Here is a 24,250-nt window from a genome sequence, read left to right as displayed (position 1 = left end):
AAATGGAATTTAATCCTGAAAAGGGTGTGGTGATGCATTTTGGGAGGACTAACAAGGCAAGGGAATATACAATAGATGGTAGGACCCTAGCAAGTACGGTCAGAGGGATCTTGATATATTTGTCCATAGATCCCTGAAGGCAGCAGCACAGGTAGATAAGGTGGTTAGGAAGGCATATGGGATACTGGCCTTTATTAGCCGAGGCAAGGAAAATAAGAGCAACAAGGTTATGATGAAGCTGTATAAAACACTAGTTAGGCCACAGCTGGAGTACTGTGTACAGATCTGGTCACCACACTATAGGAAGGATGTGATTACACTGGAGAGGGTGCAGAGGAGATTCACCAGGATGTTGCCTGGGCTGGAGCATTTCAGCTATGAAGAGAGACTGGAAAGGCTAGTGTTCTTTTCCTTGCAGCAGAGAAGGCTGAGTGGGGACGTGATTGGGTATACAAAATTATGAGGGACATTGATAGGTTAGATACGAAGAAACTCTTCCCCTTAGCGGAGGGGTCAATAACCAAGGGGCATAGATTTAAGGTAAGGGGCAGGAGGTTTAGAGGGGATTTGAGGAAAAAAATATTCACCCAGAGGGTGGAATATGAAGCGCATTGCCTGAAGGGGTAGTAGAAGCAGGAACCCTCAACATTTCAGAAGTATTTAGATGAGCACTTGAAACGTCATAGCATACAAGGCTACGGGCCAAGTGCTGGAAAATGGGATTAGAATAGTTAGGTGCTTGATGGCCGGCACAGACATGATGGGCCAAAAGGACCCGTTTCTGTGCTGTATAGTCCTATGACTTCCTACCAGAGCTTCCTCACCCCTGAACTTTACCTCATTAAAAAAGGGGTAAAAATGTAACATTTCATTTTAACAACTTACCTGAAGCAGAGTGAACACAGCAACTGAGAATCTATTTTACACTTCACTTAACTTCATTCAAATCTGCTAAATCAGCCCTCCAATCAGGTTTCCAACCTTGCCACACTACAGAAACAATCCTTTATCAAAGTCACAAATGACATTCTACGTGTGACTGTACCAAACTATCCTTCTCAACCTATGTATAGCCATTGACACAGTTGACCACACCATCCACCTCAGTGTCGTACAGCTGTGTGGACTGCCCTTGCCTGCTTCCATTGTTATTGAACAATACCCAGAGAATCACCAACAATGGTTTTTTCTTTCAACTTCCACTCCATTCCTCTGGAGTCCCAAAGGATCTATCCTTGGCCCCCTTCTGCTTCTCATCCACTTGCTGCTCCTCAGCAATATCATGCAAAAACATATCATGGTTCACAAGTACACTGACAACACTCAGCACTCTCTCATGACTGCTTTCTGGATACTTCGGATTTGTCACACTGCTGGTCTGACATCTAAGCCACTGTCTTTGATCCCTGCCACAAATTGACCACTGTTTCCATTCCTGACAAATACCTGAAGTGGAGTTTTGGTGTTGAGTTTGACCCCAAGATGCACTCCATCACTAAGACCACCTTTGTGTACCTCCTTAACATCGCCAGACTCCAACGCTGCTTCATCCCACTGGCCGCTGAAATCCTCGTCTATGCCTTTGTTACTCTAGACTTGATTATTCCAATCCTTTTCTTCCACACTTCCTAAACTTGTGCGCATCCAAAACTATGCTATCCATATCTTAACTGACACCAAGTGTCACCTACTCATTATCCCTGTGCTCGCTGACCAACACTGCCACCTGGACTGAGAGTCTCAATTTAAAATTCAGCATTTTCAAAATCACTTCATTTCCTTGCCCACCCCCTCCCCCCCGCAAAAAATCTGGAACCTCCTCCAGTCCTACAAGCCATTGCGATCTCTATGTTCTTGCATACACCTGATTTTAATCACTCTACAAGTGGCAACTATGTTTTCAGCTACTTTAGCCCAAAACTCTGGAATTCCCTTCCTAGACATCTAAGATGCTGCTTAAAACTTAACTCTTGCACCAATGTCCTGAAAGCTCTTTCTGCCACTTGGTGTCAAAAACAGGTTATTGTTAACATTCGTTAAGTGCCTTGGGACAGTTTGCTATGTTAAAGGTACTATATAAATTCAAATCATAAGGTAATACGTTTCTTTAAGCATCAAATTCACATTTTACTGTTTAAATTATTTGTTTAAATCATTTCAAATTATTTGGTAATTTTTTTTAAAAGCACAAAACAGACTTGGAAGTAGACTACCCTTCTTCAGCTGACTAACCATAACTGAAATGATCAGGTTTAAGTCATGCATTCTCAATATTTCACGTTATTCTTTGGCCTCCTTATCTTGAGAGACAATGGGTAAGCGCCTGGAGGTGGTCAGTGGTGTGTGGAGCAGCGCCTGGAGTGGCTATAAAGGCCAATTCTAGAGTGACAGACTCTTCCACAGGTGCTGCAGAAAAATTTGTTTGTCGGGGCTGTTACACAGTTGGCTCTCCCCTTGCGCTTGTCTTTTTTCCTGCCAACTGTCTCTTTGACTCGCCACACTTTAGCCCCGCCTTTATGGCTGCCCGCCAGTATTATTTTAATAACTCTAGGTCTGCTAAACCTCCATTACCTTCAAAATCAACATCGCCAACAAGCTTGGGCTTCCCAGTGATGGGGTCCTGGATACGATTAATACCAACATCAATGACTGCTGCTCCTTCTTTAATCATGTCAGCTGTGATTAGGTTAGGAATACCTGCAATGCAGAAGGGAAGGTGATCAAGTCACAATACTTGGAAAATCAATATGCATTTTTATCGCTCAAGAAATTGAAGATATTGAGTAGAATGGGCCTATCTTCTTTGGAGTTTAGAAGAATGAGAGCTGATTTCATTGAAACACAAAATTCTTACAGGGCTGGAGAGTCTAGAAAACTCCGGGACATAGTTTCAGGATAAGGGGTTGGTCATTTAGAACTGAAATGAGGAGACATTTCTTCACTCAAAGGGTTGTGAATCTTTGGAATTCTTTCCCGTAGAAGGTTGTGGACGCTCACTGGATAAGTACATTCAAGACTGAAATCTAGATTTTTCACCACTAAGGAAATAAAGGAATGTGGGGATAGGGTGGGAAAATGGAGTTTATGTACAAGTTCAGCCTTGTTCTTACGAAATGGCAGAGCAGGCTGGAAGGACTGTACGACCTACTGCTGTTCCTATTTCTTATATCCTTATGATTACACAAAGACCCAAGAAATCTATTGGAACCCAAGTCCTGAACTTGTGCCAATTCAGATTTTAAAAAAAATATCAAAGCAAAGAATCTAACAATCTCGGTTATTAAGTTACTGCTGGGATTTATGCCTAAATTAGAAGATTGCCAGACTATAAACGAAACCATTGACTAAAAGGGTTTTCACAGTCACAGTATATTGCACAACCGAGTCAGTTCCAATTATTGATAGCAGGGAAAGAAATACCAATTTCACTGAACACAGCGCTTGAAAAAAACTTCCAACTGAATTGGTCAACTCTATGACCCTGCCTTCGCCTCAAGTCAGCAGAAGGGAAATCATCCATGGCTTTTGTGATAAATTAAAACAAGGAGTGATGCAATCAAGTAGATACCAGGAAAGACTTGTATATGAATTACAGGTCATGCATTTCTGGAAATAACCATGAGGAACAAAAAAGAGTGATTGCTAATCATCCCAATGCCAGAATAATTTGAGATATTGCTGTGGACAAAATCAGAACTAATTCAGTGCTGTCCAACCATTCGGGAGCCACAGCCTTGACAAACAAGCTTCCTGATGGGTAATTTCTGATTGATGACTCCAAATATAATAGATAACACAAACTGACCATATCTTCTCCCCTTTGCCCTCTCTCTCTGTTTCCTAATCTGTACAGATGATCAAATTGACTCATTTCTAAGTTTATTTAGTACTAAAAGAGAAAAATATTGTTGTTAAACGGTGCTTGCCGTGAAATTTGCCAGTGGCACTTTAGTAAGTCTTAGTTTAATTCATGTTTTCTGGAAATGTATAATTGCATTTGTGGATTTGTGGTTCCTGCTTTTGGTTTGGGTGGGGGTGGGGGGGGGGGGGTCGGGGAAAAAGCATAGATGAGGTTAGTAATAAAATAGATAAAATCCACAAAAGCAGAGATGCTCCTGTGCTGTAGTGAATCAGAACTTTTTTGTCGAACAACTGGAGGATCAAATAATTATTGACACCTGCAAATTCATCATCTCCAGAGTTAAGCAGGAGGCCAGGCACACCCTGTGAGTCAGAGTTAGTCATTCATTTTTCCTGAACTGCCTACCCACACCTTCTGAAAAGATTAAATTCCTTGTAAATATTAGCAATGCTCAGAGTTTGGTAAAGGGGTGGTTAAGTCAAACAGTTACGTGGTGGAGTTCACATTTTTGGGGAATGTTTTATTTGCTGTTTTGGACTTATCAAAAAAGGTTATTAAATACTTTGTATGCTTTGCACTTGAAGCCTAACCACGTTTGACAACCTATTTGAAGACTCCAGTCTCAAACATTCCCGAAACTTGAAACCATTTCTTCACCTGCTGCAGCCACAATAATATCAGCAAGCTTGGTGTGCTCCCTCAGCTGATCTTTGGGTGTGTATCGATGAGAGATGGTCACTGTGGCATCCCCTGCAAGACAACAGTGGCATTATCTTTTGAGTAGCAATCAAAAGTATTAAATGCTTGTGCTCTATGTAAAGATGAGATACAAGAACTCTAAATGCGTGCTTGGTGATAAATACAACAGATGACTGGAAGGGACTAATTGCCTCCTGTGAGGCACCTGTAGATGTAGCTTATAAAGACAAGCTAACACTGGAAGATCAAGCTCTTCAAACTGAAGGGGGCACAGCAAGAATAAATGCAGTGATCTGCATCAATAGGATAAGCTCGATCCTAAGTTTTGAAGCTATGTCTCTGAAGAGATGCTGAGATATTACCTTAATTCTCTAATCCAACTGTGACAAGAGCAGATTATTTTTCATGCGTCAAATAGGGAGAAAATATGTTATGTTAAACAGGTTAAATTAATTTGAAAGGTGCGTGGATAACTATATCTTGAAACAAATTCTTTTAATTTTGTGTCAGGGCAACAGTCAGTACACAAACATTTCCTGAGAATATTCAGTGTCCACATTACACAGGCAGTTTGACAAGTACATGAGCCAAGAAGCAAACGCTTGGTATCAGAACCTTTTGGAGACCAACATTTATTTGGAGACTCAAACTGGACATTTAGAATAGTGTCTGCTGTAATCAGGCATCGAAAATAATGAAATAATCAAAAAACAACAGACTACTATATTGACTTAAACCATCACACATGCAAACGTTCTTTGGAGATGCCAAAGGCCAATGCAAAGAACTGACTTGAGTGTCTTATTTTTTTTTAAAAAGTATATATTGTGTAAGCAAATTCTTGTACTGCTCGTTCCCTACATTATTTTTGTACTTCCATCTTCGCATGTCTTTATATTACATGCAAAAATATTTTGATTTAACTGTAGCCTGAATGTATCAGGTTGGAGTGCAATATACACACTCTTACTAACAGAGTGGAGTGTGAGATGGACAGTGGCTGTAAGGTGGCGGCAACTGTTAGCCCTTTACAATGAAGTCCAACTTATCACACGTACAACAGCTCAAGCTTCACGCCACAGGAGACTCAGCCTTTGTGAAATAAAAAGCGATAACATAATCCTGCAGCTAATCTTTACAACAGTTGGTTTATTTTGTAACGACATAAAAAAGCAATAAAAGACTTCCAAAGGGTAATTTTTCTGCAGTCACATTGAAAATATTTCCACCTTTGCCAACCCAGATTTAGTAGCCACATAAAATACAGATAGCACTTAAGTTTCAACATGAAAGTTTCCTTTTGAACAACAGCTAAGAGGGATAAATAAAGTACACTGAACTTCAAAAGGAAGTCCCTGTAAAAATATTTAATTCTTCACAGATCATTTACATCTCTCACCTCCAGGACGCTCATGAGCACCATCAGTATGCAGGAGCATAGCAATGGGCATTCCCACATTTTTTGACCGTCCAGCAACAACAACATTCTTCCCAAGAGTTGGGATTCCTGGATGGAAAAATGGCATCCTGTTAATTCATAAAAACTAATACAACTTAGGTTCTTGGTTGCGATTCAAAAACTTAAATATGGTCGACATATCTCTCAAAGCAAAACAGTCTTTTATTTTACTACTAGCGATAACCATAACCTGATGAAACCAGCCAGCACAGCTATCACCAGAAAAACTGGTTCGGATTTGATTTCATCTTTCCGGAATACCAACCCTGCCATTTCCCCTGGCCTGAACTGCTCTTCCAGGCAACCTACCAAAACTGATTTAAGTTTATTACATATTATGTATTCAGAGATATTCCTGTATCAGTCAAAAATTTGTCTTCACCACCTTGAATCTGTGCCCTACTGTCATGGTGCATTTGAAACTAGTTTCTCTGTCCCATTAAGTATCATACATCTTCTCAAAGGCTGAAGATTCCCACATGGTTATCAAGTTGTACACTATTTCTCTTCCTGCCGACACCAGGATTCTGGAGATGTTGGTGGAGGGAATCACTGCTGGGCCAAACACCAAGAGAAAACCTTACTCTTCAAGTCATGCCACATAAATCAGGGCCCTTGGGTTAATATTACATCTGAAATCCAAACCCTACTGCATTGAATTTTTAGCTTGTTTTTTTTTAAATAAAAGAGGCACGGAAACACAAAACTCAAATTCAAAACTTTTCAGACAGGAAGCAATATATAAAAGGTTTATACATTCCTGCTCAGGTAAGCTGTCATTATTGCAGTGCAAGTTACTGGCCAAGAGATATTCTTGTCAAAATCACCTGTTCTTTGTATTATTTCCCAGACGCCCCAGGGTGTAGCAGGGAGCATGGACTTCTGGTCAAGGCACATGCGGCCTACATTGATCACATGAAATCCATCCACATCTTTACCAGGAGACACTGCATTACAGATCTTGCGTTCATCAAGGTGCTCTAAGAAAATAATTCAATGTTGAAACAATTAGGATAATTCGCTATTTTAAAAAGTTAGGATTGAAACCAGGCTGTACAATTAAGCACATTCCAATGTAACAAGAACAAAACTAAGGCATTCTGTTTTATTCATATTGAGCTGGTATGCTAAGGCTTCCAGGTTTGCCAGGGAAGCTAGAAAAGTACGAGGGAGAAAGAAATAAAAGAGTATGCTGATAGATTGAGATGAAGTAAGGGGAAAGGAGGATTGTCTGGAGCATAAACAACGGCACAGAAAAGTTGAACTGAATGGCCGGTTTCTATGCTGTAAATTCTGTAATTTCAATCGTCCTGTCTGTAATTTTCATCCCAATTCTTTATTTTTAAATTCTTTCATTGATAACAGGCCCTGACATTTGCCAACACCTCCCCCACTCCATTTAAAGAATGGACACAAGGCAGTGATCTGATCATCGGCTTCAGGTGACACATTTGAACATAACACTGAGCCACCAAGGTACTGTTACTCTACTGTAAGCCTAGCTTTTTTGGATCCCATACCACCAAGTACCCAGCACGCAGAAAGGATAATTCTGCTCTCTGAATACTAGGTTGATATCCGGTGGGATACTCTTATCAGATGGGATTGGAGAGGCACTCCATACTAGCTCATCTCGCCAACCCCCCAGTCACAAGCTAAGAACATATTTTTAATTATATATTATAAAATAAAAGGGCCAAAGAGAAACAACCCAGAGCATGATCTTTTGGATACAAGAGCAGTGGAAATAATGGGTTGCTACTCGACACAGTAGAGAAGGAAAAAAAAAAATCAAGTGGTTGCTCTGTTCCAGGCCTCATTCTGATATGACAGTGGGTCCAAGTGTTAAAACTAGTCTCCAATACATTTCACGTCACTAGCAAAATACCTAGTGAGGAAGTGACTGTGGCTCATTAGAAATTTAGAAGGAAATCTAAAATCACCACATAGGAAAGTCAGCAAGTATTTCCCCACCTCCCACTCCTTCCCTATGGAATGATTAAACTAATTGCTGCTCACCCCCGCCAAATCACCTACTGTAAATATTTTTGGACATTCACAGCTGTACTAAAGGTCAGCTACATATTGCTTGTTCCTCAGTATCTCCAGGCAGATAATGCCAAGTTGAATGTTTCTCTCCTTTTGCTTGACTTATCTTTTGGCAACTGTAACACATTAGACTTTGAATAGTCAGTCAATAAGTGCATATTTTCTGGACTAGGCAACTCCAAAAGGAATAATAGCAGGTGCCAAATATGTTAAGGTTTTTTCTTCAAATTCAACAAGAGTATTTTGGACAGAAATTTCTGCTCCAAATGTCCCTGGTTCTAATTTGGTCATGTGGATATCAGCACATAAACTTCTATACTTTTCAAATGCCTACAACAGTGAAAACAAGACAGGAGCAGAGTCACCTTGGATTGCTCCTGTTCAGCTGCTTGCAACCAGTTTCAGAGCTTTAAAACACATTGCAGTTTCAGGATATTCTTGGAAAGGAGAAGAAAACAGCATTTTATAAGTTTCCCTGGAGAATTCTGAAGTTATTAAACCACACTTCTTGGTTAGCGCAGTGCACATTTCTTCTTGACATATGTAGGGATATGGATTTGGAAACAATGTCAAAAGTTGCTGATGACATGAAAGTTTTTAATCAATACATTAAGAGGATAACTAAGGAAAAAGATTCTTAAAAAATACTTTGTGACTGTCTTCACAAAGGAGGTGGAGGATGCAGATATTGTAGTTAAGAAAAAGAGTGGGGTGAGGTATTGGATGTGATAAACATAGGGAGAGAGGAAGTATTAATGGAATTAGCGTCCTTGAAAGTTGATAAATCACCAGGGCCGGATGAAATGTACCCTAGGCTGTTAAAAGCAAGAGAGGAAATTGCAGGTCTGACCAACATTTTCCAGTCCTAACTGGATACAGGTGTGGTGCCGGAGGACTGGAGAACTGCTAACGTTGTACCTCTGTTTAAAAAGGGAGCGAAGGATAGTCCGAACAATTACAGGCCAGTCAGTCTAACCTCAGTAGTGGGCAAATTATTGGAATCAATTCTGAGAGACAGGATAAACAAACAGTCACTTACAAGGCAGAGGTCAATGAAGGATAGTCAGCATGGATTTGTTAAAGAAAGATCTTGTCTGACCAAACTGAACAAATTTTTTGAACTAACAAGGAAGATAGATGAGGGTAGTGTAGATGATGTGGTCTACATGGATTTTTAGCAAGGCCCTACATAACAGACTGGTTAAAAAAAAAAACCCATGGGATCTAGGACACTGCAGCAAAGTAGATACAAAATTGGCTCAGTGGCTGGAAATAAATTGTTGACGGGTGTTTTTGTGACTGAAAGGTGGTTTCCAGTGGCATTCCGCAGGGCTTGGTACTGGGTCCTCTGCTTTTTGTGGCATATATTAACGATTTGGACATAAATGTAGGGGGCATGATCAAAGAAGTTTTCCATTGGCTGTGTGGTTGATAAAGAGGAGGATAGCTGTAGGAAGATATCGATAGACTGGCCAGATGGGCAGAAAAATGGCAAATGGAATTCAAGCTGGAGGAGAAGTGCGAGGTGATGCATTTGGGGAGATCAAAGAAGGCAAAGAATACACGATTAATGGGAAAATACTGAGAAGTGCAGAGGAAGTGAGGGACCTTGGAGTGAATGGCCACAGATCCCTGAAGGTAGCAGGACAGGTCGATAAGGTGATCCTTTCCTTTATTAGTCGAAGGATAGAATCCAAGAGCAGGGAGGTTATGTTGGAACTGTATAAATCATAGGTTAGGCCATACCTTGCATACTGTGGGTAGTTCTAGTAACCTCATTACAGAAAGGATGTAATTGCACTCGAGAGTACACAGGAGATTTACGAGGATGTTGCCAGGACTGGAAAAATGCAGCTCTGAGAAAAGATTGGATAGGCTGGGGCTTGGAATAGAGAAGGCTGAGGGGAGATCTGATTGAAATGAGCGGCCTGGATAGAGTGGAGATGAAGGGCCGATTCACCTGAGCAGAGAGGTCAGTGATGAGGAGGGGTGGGGGGCATAGATTTAAAGTGATTGGTAGAAATATTAGAGGGGAGACAAAAGGAAAAAGTTTTTTCACCCAGAGGGTGGTGGGGGTCTGGAACTCACTGCCTGAAAGGATAGAGGCAGATTCATTTAAAAGGTGTCCGCATATGCACCTCAAGTGCTGAAACCTGCAGGGCTACGGACCAAATGCTGGAAGGTGGGATTAGGCTGCGGCTCGTTTTTCAGCCAGTGCAGACACGATGGGCCAAGTGGCTTCTTTCTGTGCTGTAAACTTTCTATGATTCTATGCGGCAAACAACACAAACTACCAGACTGTGCAAAGCCATAAACAAGTGTCATTTAATTTAATGAAATCTAATTTAAGGAAGAGAAAAGTGACCAAATGGTGCATTTTGAAGAAAACAAACAAATAATGGGAGGATACCCAAATGGTGATAAACACTGATAAAAATGGTCTGGAAGAGCAAAGGCGCTCCCACCAAGGGGCTGAAATAATTCCTTGCAAGTGCGACTTGCTGGTATATGAAACAACTGAGGCAGAGACCATTACATCTTTTCAGAGAAGTGGATAAATATTTGAAGCAGGGCGATGGTGAAACAGCTGGGCAGTGGAATTATTTTTGGATTGCTCGAGTGAAGGGCCATCACATTCAGTCAGCTGGATGGCCTCAAACTTATTTTGTTTTCTTCCTTAATGCAAGACTCATTTAACCAGGATTGAACATGAAATGGATAGCATTCGTATGGATCTGTACTAAAGGAACTGAAGAATAAAACAATTGAGTTCTTTATACCTAGATGTGGAAATTGCCTTGTAACCAAATCAGTCATGTTGAAGAGTCTTTCTCACCTCAGATGCCAAGGCTCATGTTTTGTGATGTTTGAAATTTAATGTTTTAGCAGCAACAAACCTTTTGGCAACAATCTGTGGCAGAAACTTTGTCTCTTGAATAATGGAAATGCCATCGCTAGCTGTGATTAATCAGTTTTTTAAAGTTTAAGTCGCTTTTTTTTTAAAAAAGGGTTTGTTGTGCTGCACTGTCATGTGTATATTACAATGAAGTAAATAACTATAAAACCATTTTAATGCAATTGCAATCCAGTTTATGTAACTTGATCCAACAGTTAAAATAGTAAAACAGTTTGAAGTGAATAAAGTGACTTGGAAAAATTATTCATTTAACAGTTTTGCACTGTACACTAATATGGCAGCTGAATTTTCCAGCTATTCAGATGGATAATTAAGTTATATACCATAAACTCAAAGTGCCAACAAAAATGAATGCCTTTATTCAAGTAAATAGGGCTAATAAGTATTCAGCACAAGAGCTCATTTGTATGACAGACCCGTACCAGGTAGAGGTAGCTGCACAAGCAAGCCATCAACTTTATCATCGTTGTTGAGCTTGGAAATCAGCTGCAGTACTTCCTCCTCAGTGATGCTGGCTGGCTTCAGAATGGTCTCACTTGTGATACCTGTTCAACAAGGCAAAAAGAACAGTTACGACAAAGAAAACATGCAAGATTCAAATGCATTGCAGTCTGAAGCAGCAGCAATCTCCCAGTCAATGATCTTACTAATCTGTTTTAATATCTCTTATTGTCCGTTAGTACCCTTAATTTGTGAGTTCTCCAAAGGCTAGTTAATTCACTTATACAAAAACAAAACATTGCAGATGCTGAAAAACTGGAAAATAAAGCACAGAATGTCGGAAATACCTCAGAAGATCCGCAGCATGTGTGTTGGGGGTGGGGGGAGAAAAAGAGAGAGCAGACAGTGAGAGCACTAAAATGTTAGAGTTCCGATAGGTTTCAAGCAAGTATAGAGGCAATAAAAGGAGAGAAGCTAAGATAGAACAAAAGCAACGGTCTGATAGTTTGGAAGATAAGAGATTAAATGGCAAAAGGGATGATGGTGCAAGGCAAAATGGGGAGATAATGGGATAAGTAAGGAAACAAAAAAAAGTGTCTGCAGGTGAAATGGGAAAGTAGAATCATCATCAACTGCTGTCCAAAATTCAAAACCACAAACATATAAAAAAGGGACAGAGGTTACGATCGGAAATTGCTGAACATCATGGCTATAACGAGAGCACCTCAAGGTCACTTTCAGACTTAAAAACATTAAATTCATGGATCAAGCTAGCCATCTCCTAACCTTTTCTTCCTCATTCTTGTTGCTTCCGGATACTGAACTATTGCGAGCCTTCAGAGAGAACGTTGGTTTAAGATACCACACACACCCGATCCTGTCCTCCCTGAAAATCCAGAGATGTCCTTCCAGCAAGTCACTGACTAAATAGATGTCAAAAGTTGGCTCTTTTCTCCTTCTCTCACCTAGGGTCGCCACCCTCGCAGCTTACCAGCAAACTCAGCAAGGGAAATGAACCAGTGATTTTCTCCATCTGTTTGACTCAGCTTCTCACTGAGCAATCAGGAAAGCCAAAAGTGTCTTTTGGACAGGATTATGAGCGAGACTGTCCAATTTAATCTCAAGAGCTATGTGGGGAAGTTGAGGCCCAGGAACAGTAGGCATTTAATATGGGCATTATAAAACAAAATATGAAGGGCTGATGAGCAAATGTTTGGTCAAAGAACCAAGTTTTATGAAGCATCTTAAAAGGAGCTAAGTGAGATAGAGAGGTGGAGATGTTTAGGGTGGGGATGCCAGATCTTAGGGCCAAGGTAGCTGAAGGCACGGCCACCGATGGTGGCACTATTAAAATTGGGGTTGCTCGAGAGGCCAGAATTAGATCAGTGGGGATCAAAGAGTTGTGGGGCTGGAGGAGATTAGGGAGAGGAGGAGGGGTGAGGCCATGGAGGATTTGAAAACAAGGATGAGAATTCTACAATCAAGGCATTGCTTAGCCAGGAGCTAGCGTAGGTCAGTGAGCACATGGCTGATGGGTAAAGGGAATTTGGTGCGAGATTGTACACAAGCAGTAGAGTTTTGGACAACCTCAAGTTTAAGGAGGGTAGAACATGCGAGGCTGGCCAGGAGTACATAACAATAGGCAAGTCTAGAGGTAAGAAAGGCATGGATGAGGCTTTCTGCAGTAGCAGCAGGGTCAGGTGATGTTACAGAGGTGGAAATAGGCATTCTGACCACTAAATGTAGTCCACAATATCTATTGTAATAATAGTTCCTGCCACCCAACCTGTGATTAAATTCAAAGCCGATTTGGTAGCAGGAAGCATGGTCATTTCCAGCTAACTGTTACCGACAAGATAGAAAGTGTTTTCCAAGTCTCACGAGTGCTTATCCAATACCAGCATGCCTCAAATAAGCCAGCTCTGCAGAGAATACAATACAGTTCTTGCAAAAGTAAACAAACATTCTACTTTTCTCTCGCCTCCTCTCATTACCCCCACACCGTGAAAGTTTTTCCCCCCATTTCTATCCTTTTGAACATGAATTCACTAAGGTCCAAATTAAAATAAATTGGATTATTCATTCAACCATTAAAAGGAATGATTTGTGGTCTACACAAAGAAGCAGCTCAATTTACTGGAACATCAAAGGAATTATGCAAATGCAAATTGTTAGAATATAGTGTCCGGCCAGGTGGGTGATGGTGCAACTCAGTCCCGCTATTCACCTCCCAACTGACCACGGCAAGTGTTTTTATTACTAGGGTTTTAACGCCTTGTGCTTTATTTGCCAAATAAGCAGACAGATGACAGGTTCTCACATAGGTCAAAAAAATAACTATTTTGAACAAAACTCGAAATGATTGCAACACCACTCACGCATGCATTCACATGCACTCTCAGGAGAAGATAGAAAGAAAGGTACAGGATAAGAAGTGTTCAGAGTTCAGGTTGTAAAAGTCTGTACTTTCAGGAATAACCTGTGGGATCCTCCTCAGAAGGTGAATTTTAAAGTTGCAGGCCCGTTGGCTGGTTGTCTGGTATTCATTGGGCTGTTGCAGTCTCCTGGCAGTCAACTTTCGGTTGAAGATGGTGTTGATGTCTTGGGTCAATTCTCACGGGTAGAAAAGTCATTGTTGCAAATGCACTCTCTTGTCTCTGCTGTGCTGAGCTTCCAATTTGTCTCAGCAGTGTTCAACTGTGGTGGCTGGAAAGGATCTCTCTGTGTTGCTGGAATTTAAGATGGCTTTTTGTTGCAGTGTGTGGCTGAGGAGACCAGACTGATCACGTTGTCTCCGGTCCTGTCCTGAAAAGACTCCCCCTTTGTTCCTCAAACTATTGCTTTTTAAAAGGTGAATTTTACAAGGATTGGCTTCACCCATGTGACTTCAGGTTTCAGTCCTAGCTGGGCTGAGGATGGCCCCCATCTGAGACGAGGGTGGTTCACACTCTCTTGTAATGGAGATTATTTGGAGATGAGAAGTCTGAGACAGGTCTTGTGTCTTTGTGTTGGACCATAGCTCAGATCCAGGTGAGATTATCTGTCGCATTTCCATGCAGACGGGGCTTAATTGATTTTCAGTCTTAGTGGATATGGATGTGGATTGGAGTGCAAGAGATGCTGAGGGTCAGGTGTCTCGTCCTCCATTTTGTTGACAGGACATGTACCAGTCTCTTTCAAGTTGTTTAAATTTTTTTTATAACTTCGGTTTGGTTCGATACTTTGTTTTTTTTAAAAAACAAATCGCTGCTCTTCTCGTCAGCCTGACAGTAGAAAACGTGGCGAGGCACTTCACAGAAGCACAGATGGAATTTGATATTAGGCCGGAAGGTAATTGTGTATCTGCAGTTGCTGCTTTTCAATACAGGCCAACTTGTCTTTCAACTCATGCTACACCAGAACATTGGTTATCTTGAAACACTCCAGTCAAATCACTAAAATTTATATTTACAGATATTGCCCTTTTTCTCCTACATTAACAAAGCCATTTAAAAAAAACTTTACTGAACTCCCACAATAGTTTTGTACTTAAAATTTTGCTATTTGCAATGTTTTTTTTAAACGAAGTTAGATTTTCAGTTTAACATTGCAATTCTGAATTTTTTTTTAAAAATTCATTCATGGGATGTGGGCATCACTGGCTAGGCCAACAATAATTTTCCATCCCTAATTGCCCTTGAGAAATTGTTGACGAGCCGCCTTCTTGAACCGCTGCAGTGCACGTGAGGTAGGTAGACCCACAGTGCCATCAGGGAGGAAGTTCCAGGATTTTGACCCAGCGGCAGTGAAGAAATGGCAATATAGTTCCAAATCAGGATGGTGTGTGACTTGGAGCGGAACTTGCAGGTGGTGGTGTTCCCATGCATTTGCTGCCCTTGTCCTTCTAGGAGGTAGAGGTCGTGGGTCTAGAAGGTGCTGTCTAAGGAGCCTTGGTGCGTTACTGCACTGCATCTTGTAGATGGGACAGACTGCTGCCACTGTGTGTTGCTGGCGTAGGCTGCTTTGTCCTGGATGGTGTCAAGTAGAGTGTTGTTGGAGCTGCACCCATCCAGGCAAGTAGAGAGTATTCCATCACACTCCTGACTTGTGCCTTGCAGATTGTGGACAGGCTTTGGGGAGTCAGGAGGCGAGTTACTCGCCGCAGGATTCCTAGCCTCTGACCTGCTCTTGTAGCCATGGTATTTATATGGCTACTCCAGTTTAGTTTCTGGTTAATGGTAACCCCCAGGATGTTGATAGTGGGGGATCCAGTAATGTCAAGGGGAGATGGTCATTGTGTATGCAAGTCTGATAGGATCATATTAAAAGCTAAATCAGTAGTATAAAGTTAGATTCTTAGTCTTGTGCAATCCAAATTCCACATTGTGACTTTAGCTTCCAGAAGACCCAAACTTTCCATCTTAGACTCAGAAAAACTTGCAGCAGGCAAATTCAATTGCAGTGATGCTTGTAGTTGCTGCACATGCATATTCTGTCTTTCAAAAATCAGTCGTGAAGACAGCTATATTTTCTATCCATCAGGATTTACCACCAAAACTAATGTATTGTGTCTATTTCAAGAACAATGTAAATCACATTAGCTCGTCAAATCTCCTAGCATTACCCCTTCTAAGAATTGTTGGAAATAAGGAACAGGATTCTAAATCAGCAGAAGTAGTCTGCAAAATGCAGGTTCCTGAAAAACAACTTCTGCTGCAACAAAAAGATGGGATTACCGCTTGTCACAAGAAAAACATTGAATAGAAAAGTCTTAAGTCCAACTGACGCACTGAAACTAAGCAAATGTGTGTTTTCAACATTCATGTTCCACATAATAGACTACACAGACAAAATGGAGGAAACATATTGGGATCCATACCTACATCAGCAGCAGCTTTTGTTTTATTTTTCACATAAGAATGACTGGCTGGATTTTCTCCAACCAGAACAACACTGAGATGTGGTCTCCTGTTCCCATCAGCAACCCAGTTCTCCACATCAAGCTTGGCCTCTTTTTGAATCTGCCTTGCAAGCCTTTTTCCAGAGATGATCACTGCCTCGTTTCTGAAATTAAGAAAAGAGGCTCAGAAAATTTGACAGGAGAATAGACAAATTAAACTGAAGGCCTTCCTTTAACTTAAAGATGAGCTTAAATTGGGATCTCAAAGGCGGAATTGGTGTCATCTTAGAAATTTCCCAAATTTCTTCTCTTGTTCATTTACAAAGTGAAGCACAGGTCTATGGCTAATAATTAATCTTAAGAACCATGCACTGTGCAAGTATCGGCTCTTAGTTGGAACAATCCTACAGTCCTGCTCTTCACTCTGGATCTTCAATTTCAATTATTTATCCAATTTCTCCCCCACCGCCAAGATGATCCAAATGCATCTGTCTCAAACACCTCTTGTAACAAAATATTCCATGCTGCAACAACCTCCAATGTGAAGAGATTTCTCCTGACCTCTTTCATTATTAAGGCACCAAATTCCCAACCAGAAGAAATTGTTCTTTCTATTCAGTACCAAAACCCTTCATGATATAAAAAAATTAAAAATCACCTTCTAGCTTTCTCTACTCTAATGGAAATATTATAAGCAGCTTAAGTCCTTCCTCATAATTAATTTGCCATCCCTCCTCAAATCAGCTTAGGTTATATATGCTGTATGGCTTTGACTTCCTTTCTATAATTAGGCAGCCAAAATTGCACAGTACTCCTACTGTGGCCTAACCAATATTTTGTACTAATTTATTCCTTTAAAAAAAAACTCATGCTCTGTGTCCCTATTAAGAAAACCCAAAATGCTGTGGGGCCTTTTTAGTCGCTTTTTTCTGCCATCATTCTTACTTTCAAAAACTTGCATATTTCATTTACTAGATCCAGCTGTTTATCTACACCATCTTTCCAATATGTGTACATTTGTCTTCTTTTTTTCTCCCAAAATGTATTGCCTCAAACTTAAAAGCAGATTGCACCTGGCACCTTTTTGCCTATTCTGCGAACCTGTGGATATATTCCTTTAGTCTTTCGGTCATCCTCACTGTTCACCGAGCCATATTTTTGCTTCATTCTCAGGCTCAATCTAACACCAAAAACACAAGCGTACCCAAATGCCGAAGTCTGGAGTACACCACTTCCAATCTTTCTTTCATATAAGCAACATCGATGTACCCCAACTGTTTATACCCATTAACCAGCTTTCTATCTATGCTGTTACATTTACTATTAAACCAGATGCCTGAATATTACTCAGGATCTTGGAGATATTTTGATGAATGTCTTCTGAAAATTCATATTTACTCCATCTACTGCATCCCCTCCACGTAGTCAACTGATCACTTCTTCAAAAGAAAAAAAAAATTCTAGTGAAATGCGACTTATCCTCACCAAATCCAAGCTGGTTGTCCTTGATTAGTTCATGTATTTTTAAATGCATACTGATTGTATTTGAAGGGTTTGCACTTGACATCAACTTAGTTTAACGTAATGTAGCGAAACAACCTAAAACAGTCTACAGAAGTCAGAACTAGAGAAGGAGCAATTAGGAAGGATGAGCAAAACTTTGGAAAAGAGAGGAGGGGTCTTGAAGGAGGTGAGGGATTTCAGAATGTAGGGTTTCGGAAGCTACAATTGTAGCCGCAATGGTAGAGCAAGAGTGGAAGATGCCAGAGCCAAAGGAACAGAATCTTGATGAAATGATGGGACTGTAGGGCTTTAGGACGTTAGAGAGGTCAGACGTAGCAAGGTCATGAAGTGAGTTGAATGCAAGGATAACAATTTAAAATTATAGACATCAAAAGCAGGAGGCCATGTAGCTTAGTGAGAACGGGAGCAATGGGTGAGCAGGACAGGATATGGACCGTGTCGCTATAATATTTAGCCAAATTAATAAAAAGCTATGGTCAACTATATTGCCTTTAATGTAGTAAACCAACAGAAGGCACTTGACAGCAAGCCACATAAGGAGAGATTATAGGACAGGTGACCAAAAGCTTGGTCAAAGTGGTAGGTCTTAAGGAGGAGAGATAGAGATTTATGAGGGATCGCCAGAACTTAGGACCTTGGCAGCTGCATGAAGCGATTAAAATCAGGAATGCCCAAGAAACCAGAACTGAGGAGCACAAATATCTGAGGGCTGTCGGGCTCGAGGAGCTTACAGAAGTAGGGAGGGGTGAAGCCACAGAGTGATTTGAAAAATCTTAAGATTGAAGTTTTTTTTTTAAACTGCGAGCCAATATAGTTCAGCAAGCAAATGGGTGAAGGGGACTTGGTGCGAGTCAGGACACAGGGAGCAGAGTTTTTGATAACCTCCAGTTTATTAAGGGCAAAATGTGGGACGATGGCTAGGGTGCATCGGAATAGTCAAGTTGAGATAACAAAGGCTTGGATGGATAAGGGTCTCAGCAGCAGTTGATTTCAAGTAGGGGCAGAGGCAGGCAATGTTATGGAGGTGGAAGTAGATGGTCTTAGTGATGGTGTGGATGTGATTGTTGTGGTGTCAAATAAGATACCAAAGTTATGAACAACTAGATGGATGGTGGTTAGGGAGTGGAGTTTGTGGCAGGGACCAAAGAGAAAGACTTTCGTCTTCCCAATATTTAGGTGGCAGAAACGTTTGCTCATCCTCCAGCATTGAATGCTGGATAAGAAGCCTGACAATTTACAAACAGTGAAAGGTGCAAGAGAGGTGATAAGGTACAGGAGAAGTTGTCCACATACAAATGAAACCTGACACTGTTTTCAGATGATGTCACCAAGGGAAAGCGTAGAGATGAGAAATAGGAGGGGACCAAGGATAAATCCTTGAAGTCACCAGACGTAACAATATGCATGATATAGGCGTGACTACATAGAAGCAATGGACGCTGTTCTACCTCTAAAAACTTGCATATAAAGAATGCCTTGAGAATCGTGTCTGGGTTGCTCACTGTACATCACCTTTAAGGCAACTAAAGTTCCTGAGTTTTGCTTTAGATTGCTCTTTGATACTATATTTTAAACAAACATGATCCAATTCTTGCTAAGTTTAACCTTGTTGGGTATGTTATGACCAATTGGGGTACATCCTATTTGTATCTAAACAATCACAATGGCCTTGGAGAAGAATGAAAAAAGATCTGCAAAGGCACATGGTTTAAACAAATTCAGCCTACTCTTGTACTTTAACCATAATTGCTACATTAGCTGTATTTCTTCAGTCTTCTACCCAATCACAGACCTTTCCTTAGTTCCTCCTCTCCCCTCTTTCTCTGCTCTCTACTTGCTTAAAATCTGCTACATCTTGTTCTGAAACATTAACCTCTGTTTCTTACTCCACAAGTGCTGCCTAGCCTTCAGTATTTCCAGCTTCGGCAATGTTTTAAGATTTGTATTGAATGTTTTGTCTTCATTGCATACTAAACACAATGTAAAAACATATCTACAATCTTACAGGCCACAGAATTTTGCACATGGGGTTTGAAGCTCAACTTGGGGTCGAGCAGCACATCAAGACTGCAAACAGCCTGGTTGAGCCAAAGGCAGTGATGGAATTGGTAGCGAGGAATTGGCATTTGTGGCTGGGGCCGAAACTTAGTCAAATTTAACTGCAGGAAATTGGGGTTCATCCAAGACTGATTGTTGGATTGCTTGTCTGACCAGGTCAATTGATGCGAAACAAACACTCAAATCAACAGTCTTCTTGCTACCAGCAGCATAGATTGAGAATCACAGAACATTACTCCCTTCCCCATAACAAAGATATCCCCTTAATTTAATGTCGGTAAGCAACACAAAGGATACCAAGCTCAATGAAATATAGGAGCTGCTTCACCAATAATCAGATTTCTACATTTTCCAGTAGAATCAAAGCAATAACAGAAAATGCGTCGTATGATTCTCAATCTGTGGTACAAGGGCAGGGCTGTGGTGCTACAATTAACCTCAGCAAATCAGGTCAAGAGGAGGGAAGGTTGGCTTGGATCCCTGCTCCTGATGTTTATTCAATGACCCTACTGGAAAGTGCTTATGTGGGCACAGGATGAGAACCAGATAAACTTGGTTTTAACGCTCATGCAGTGTCCAATGATCTACAGGCGCCAACTGTCCAAGCTCCCACATAAACAGCCACTTTGGTAAAAGGGACAAAAGGGCTGCCAGCACCCATAAATCCTATTTCTCAGCAAGTCAGGGCATTCAAAAGGATTGAATAAGAGAAAAAAAAACCCTGTGGCTGAATGGTTGGATACTCAATAAACCACAACATTGGGAAATAGTGCAACTTTCCAAAAAGCATAGCATCTACGTTTGTGCTTTTTACCATGAATTGAAGCTTTTCAGGAAGCGCAAAAGGAGGAGCTAGAACAGGAAAGTCCAGCGAAGACGAGCAGACACTGCAACAGATCAAAGCACGTCAACCAGTCAGAACAGAGAAACTTGGGTGGTATTGTGCTCATACTAAGAGGAGATTCACCTGTCCTTGTATTTCAAATAATGGCTGAGAATTAATCTTCAGCTTGCTGATTTCTGATCACAAATAAAAGTGCTGAAGAGCTTGTTTAGTGAGTTGAGTGGAAGAATTACGAGCTGAGAGTACTTCAGCCACTCTATTCATGAATAAACATTTCGTCACAGTTTGGAAGTTTCAACTTGCCCAACACACAGCTATTTCATGCCTCCATCCCAAATGTACCCCATGTAATTAACAGCACTCATTGGTCAAACAAAATATCCCCCAAAAAGTGCCAGTTGCTCCTCGTAATTGAAGGTGTTAAAGGGATACTGCCACATCAAATGCAGTAATGCATGTTTAAAATATATGCACAAATAGTAACAAGGAAACTTGATACAAACTCCCAATTTACTTTTGGCATTGAACATATTAACCGTGATCCAATGTAAGGATAAAGAACAAGATAGCCAAATCTGGTCACCAAACATAAAGTGTTAAATAATTCCCATGTGTGAAGTGTGTGCACGGTACAAGAAATTGTCAATATGGTAATTTGTTGTCCAAAAAGAGCTGCAGTGTTCATGGAAGGTTTCTGACATTCCCCTTCCATGACACATCAACTAAGACACTTCTCTCAAAATTTCAACAATGGTACTTACATTAAACCATTAATTGGATTTAAAAAGCTCTTCCTGGTAGTGTAACTCACGATTCCTGGAAACTGAGGCAGAGTAACTGTCCAATCTCCTGATTTAGAATCGACAGCTGCTATTTAGGAGTGTATCTTTAAAGAATCCCATGGACTTAAAAAGAATGGCAATTGGAGATGATCAAGAAACTGCAAACATCTAATAACTCTCCTATGGAATCAGTTTCAAGACAGCCTTTTGTTAAAAGACTTCTCAACGAAAATGCAATCAAATAGCATTAACTAATGCAATTATTTGCTCGAGACTTAACTTTTCATTCAGTACCATAGTTTCCTTCAGCAGTTACAAGTAGTCTCTTAACCAACAAAATATACTTTCAAATCCAATCCCCCCCTCTCCACCCCCACCCCAACAGGAAAGAACAGTTGGATCATTCTACCAGCGAATGGACTGAGTCGGAGCATCAGTGCTGTATCTCTAAATTAATTAAAATAAATAAAATAAATAGACTGACCAAAATCCAGATTTAATTTGGGATGCACCATGCAGAGCGAAAGTTACGTAGGAAGAACTGAATAGCATGTGGCAAATGATTCAAACATCGACGCTAACCGAGCAGAAAACCTGATACACTTCTAAATTTAGATTATACATCCAGCAAACTAGCATTTGAATACACGAGGGACATGAGATTTCGTCAGAAAGAAACGGAGCACATTTTAATAAACATGACATTGAGATGTGATCGGAAACACGAGGGCGGAAAACATTTAACAATAATCTCAACCTGGGACCAGCATAATCAACAATACAGAAGGTTTATAAGATTAAGATTTTTTTATTCAAAAAAAGAGTTGCTAACTTCTGCTTCCTACCCCCGGCACAAAAAAATAAACTGGAATCCGGGGCGCGGGAAAGTATTGACAAACCAGCCAAAAATTACTTAATGAAGTTAACTACTTATCCTCTCCCTTGCCTAAAAAAACCCCAAATATTAGCTGGAATCAGAGGGCGGGAACTTGCTGAGCGGAAACATTTTATTTCCACATCGTTTTATTCCTGATCTGCAAACAATGAATAAAAGCTTTTCTCCTTCGCCTCATGTTAAACGAGAACGTGATTCGGATTGCTCTCGCGAAACCAGCTCAAGATATTTCATCATGCAGCCGCCGCATGCTCCCACCCCTTGGCGCACATGAACAAGGAGAGGCTTTCCAGCAGCAAAGCCCACTCAGACATCCTCACTTCCCAACATTGCCAAGCGGTAAAGATGTCTTACCTCGGTGCGGTAACGTGTAATTGGCGATGCTGAACACACAGCCTACTCAGGCTGGCGCTAAAGCTCCGGAGGAGACCGCTGCTGTGAGCCATACTGTTAGTGCAGTTGCCCAGAATCAAGGCTATTTATTGCCCGCTCTGTACCTGCCTTTTACACCCCTTCAACGTCCGCCAAAGGCGGGGAGGGGCAGAATTCCCGCCTTTTAGTCAATGCCATTGGTTAACCCATGGAAATGTAGCCGCTGCTGATTCGCCAGGCGGCTATCAATCACCAGTTTCTAATTCGGTTACCGTGCAACCAACATACGTCACTAGCTTTGTCGTCACGTAACTTTACAGAATACGTTTGGTCTGGTGCGGAAAGAGACAAATTCATATTTCTTGTTCATTTAAGTCCTGATAGCTTCATACTTATAGTTCCACAAATTAAAAAGTAGAATGTTATTGCAGAATCTACTGGGTTAACTACAATCGAACCAAACCACTACATCCAGCAGCTGCAAACTTCAGGGTTTTCCTTTTTACCTGAAAGACCAAGCTGCTATCCATCAGCGATATAGACAACCAACCGTCTAATCTTGAAATTCACCGTCCGTTCCAAGACAAGCCTAGATTATCCCCTTTGCTGCAAGCATCAATTGTTCAAAGGATAACATATTCAGGGGCTCTCCATTTCCTCCGGCGATTTGGTCCAATTGCAATATATGGTATACTCGTATATAAAAAAAAAAGTGCCTCACCTATTGATTTATTTATTTATTTAGAGATACAGCACTGAAACAGGCCCTTCGGCCTACCGAGTCTGTACCGACCAACAACCACCCATTTATACTAATCCTACATTAATCCCATATTCCCTCCCACTTACCTACACTAGGGGCAATTTACAATGGCCAATTTACCTACCAACCTGCAAGTCTTTGGCTGTGGGAGGAAACCAGAGCACCCTGCAGAAACCCAGGGCCATTATAATGTGATCAACAAGATCTAACATTGAGAGAGAGAATTAGCGACCATAATGACTGCCCAGACGGGTGGCATGCCCTCAGCAGCTGCTACTGCCATGGCTACACTAAGTAGTGTCGCAATAACCGCTCACAGGAGATAAGCATCAGAAACCACATCCCTATTGCAAAATCATTTCAAGGGCGTATGAAACTTCCAGCTTAAAATGATTCAGTACTGTCCCACATTAAAAACTGGTTTGGTATGTATGCTATGATCCTGAGGCATAGTAAGCAGTAACTCTTACGAAAAACATTGGAAACCCCTATTAAGCCTGGCAGCATCGAAGCAGAAGGAGAGCTAACCTGGAGTTGCTAGTTCTGAAAGGTCACCAACCTGAAACATTAACTCTGCTTCTCTCTCCACAGATGCTGCCAGACCTGCTGAGTATTTCCAGCATTTCTTGTTCTTATTTCAGAGCGAGAACTAACCTGTTTCGGTCAATGGTTCCAAATTTTCCTCCCTCTCTTATTAACACAAATT

General features: G+C 41.0%; 1 protein-coding gene across 2 annotated transcripts in view; it reads right to left on the bottom strand.

Moving 5' to 3' along the window:
* Nucleotides 1-22,962, bottom strand: part of LOC137357233 (bifunctional methylenetetrahydrofolate dehydrogenase/cyclohydrolase, mitochondrial-like) — a 35,591-nt gene extending 12,629 nt beyond the window's left edge. Inside the window, exons 1-7 of one of the 2 annotated variants that reach the window (XM_068023408.1) lie at nt 22,764-22,962; nt 16,286-16,470; nt 11,409-11,531; nt 6,848-7,000; nt 5,961-6,068; nt 4,520-4,612; nt 2,572-2,697 (exon numbers count right to left, since the gene is read on the bottom strand). In XM_068023408.1, coding sequence (XP_067879509.1) covers nt 2,572-2,697; nt 4,520-4,612; nt 5,961-6,068; nt 6,848-7,000; nt 11,409-11,531; nt 16,286-16,470; nt 22,764-22,855 — 880 coding nt within the window. In that variant the 5' untranslated portion in view covers nt 22,856-22,962. The remainder of the gene's footprint in view (nt 1-2,571; nt 2,698-4,519; nt 4,613-5,960; nt 6,069-6,847; nt 7,001-11,408; nt 11,532-16,285; nt 16,471-22,763) is intronic. The other variant, XM_068023407.1, reaches the window with a different exon arrangement.
* Nucleotides 22,963-24,250: the final 1,288 nt, after the last annotated feature.

Source organism: Heterodontus francisci, chromosome 47 (genome assembly GCF_036365525.1).
Source record: "Heterodontus francisci isolate sHetFra1 chromosome 47, sHetFra1.hap1, whole genome shotgun sequence".
In the NCBI taxonomy this organism is placed as follows: domain Eukaryota; kingdom Metazoa; phylum Chordata; class Chondrichthyes; order Heterodontiformes; family Heterodontidae; genus Heterodontus; species Heterodontus francisci.
This window is presented reverse-complemented; position numbering and strand designations above follow the sequence as displayed.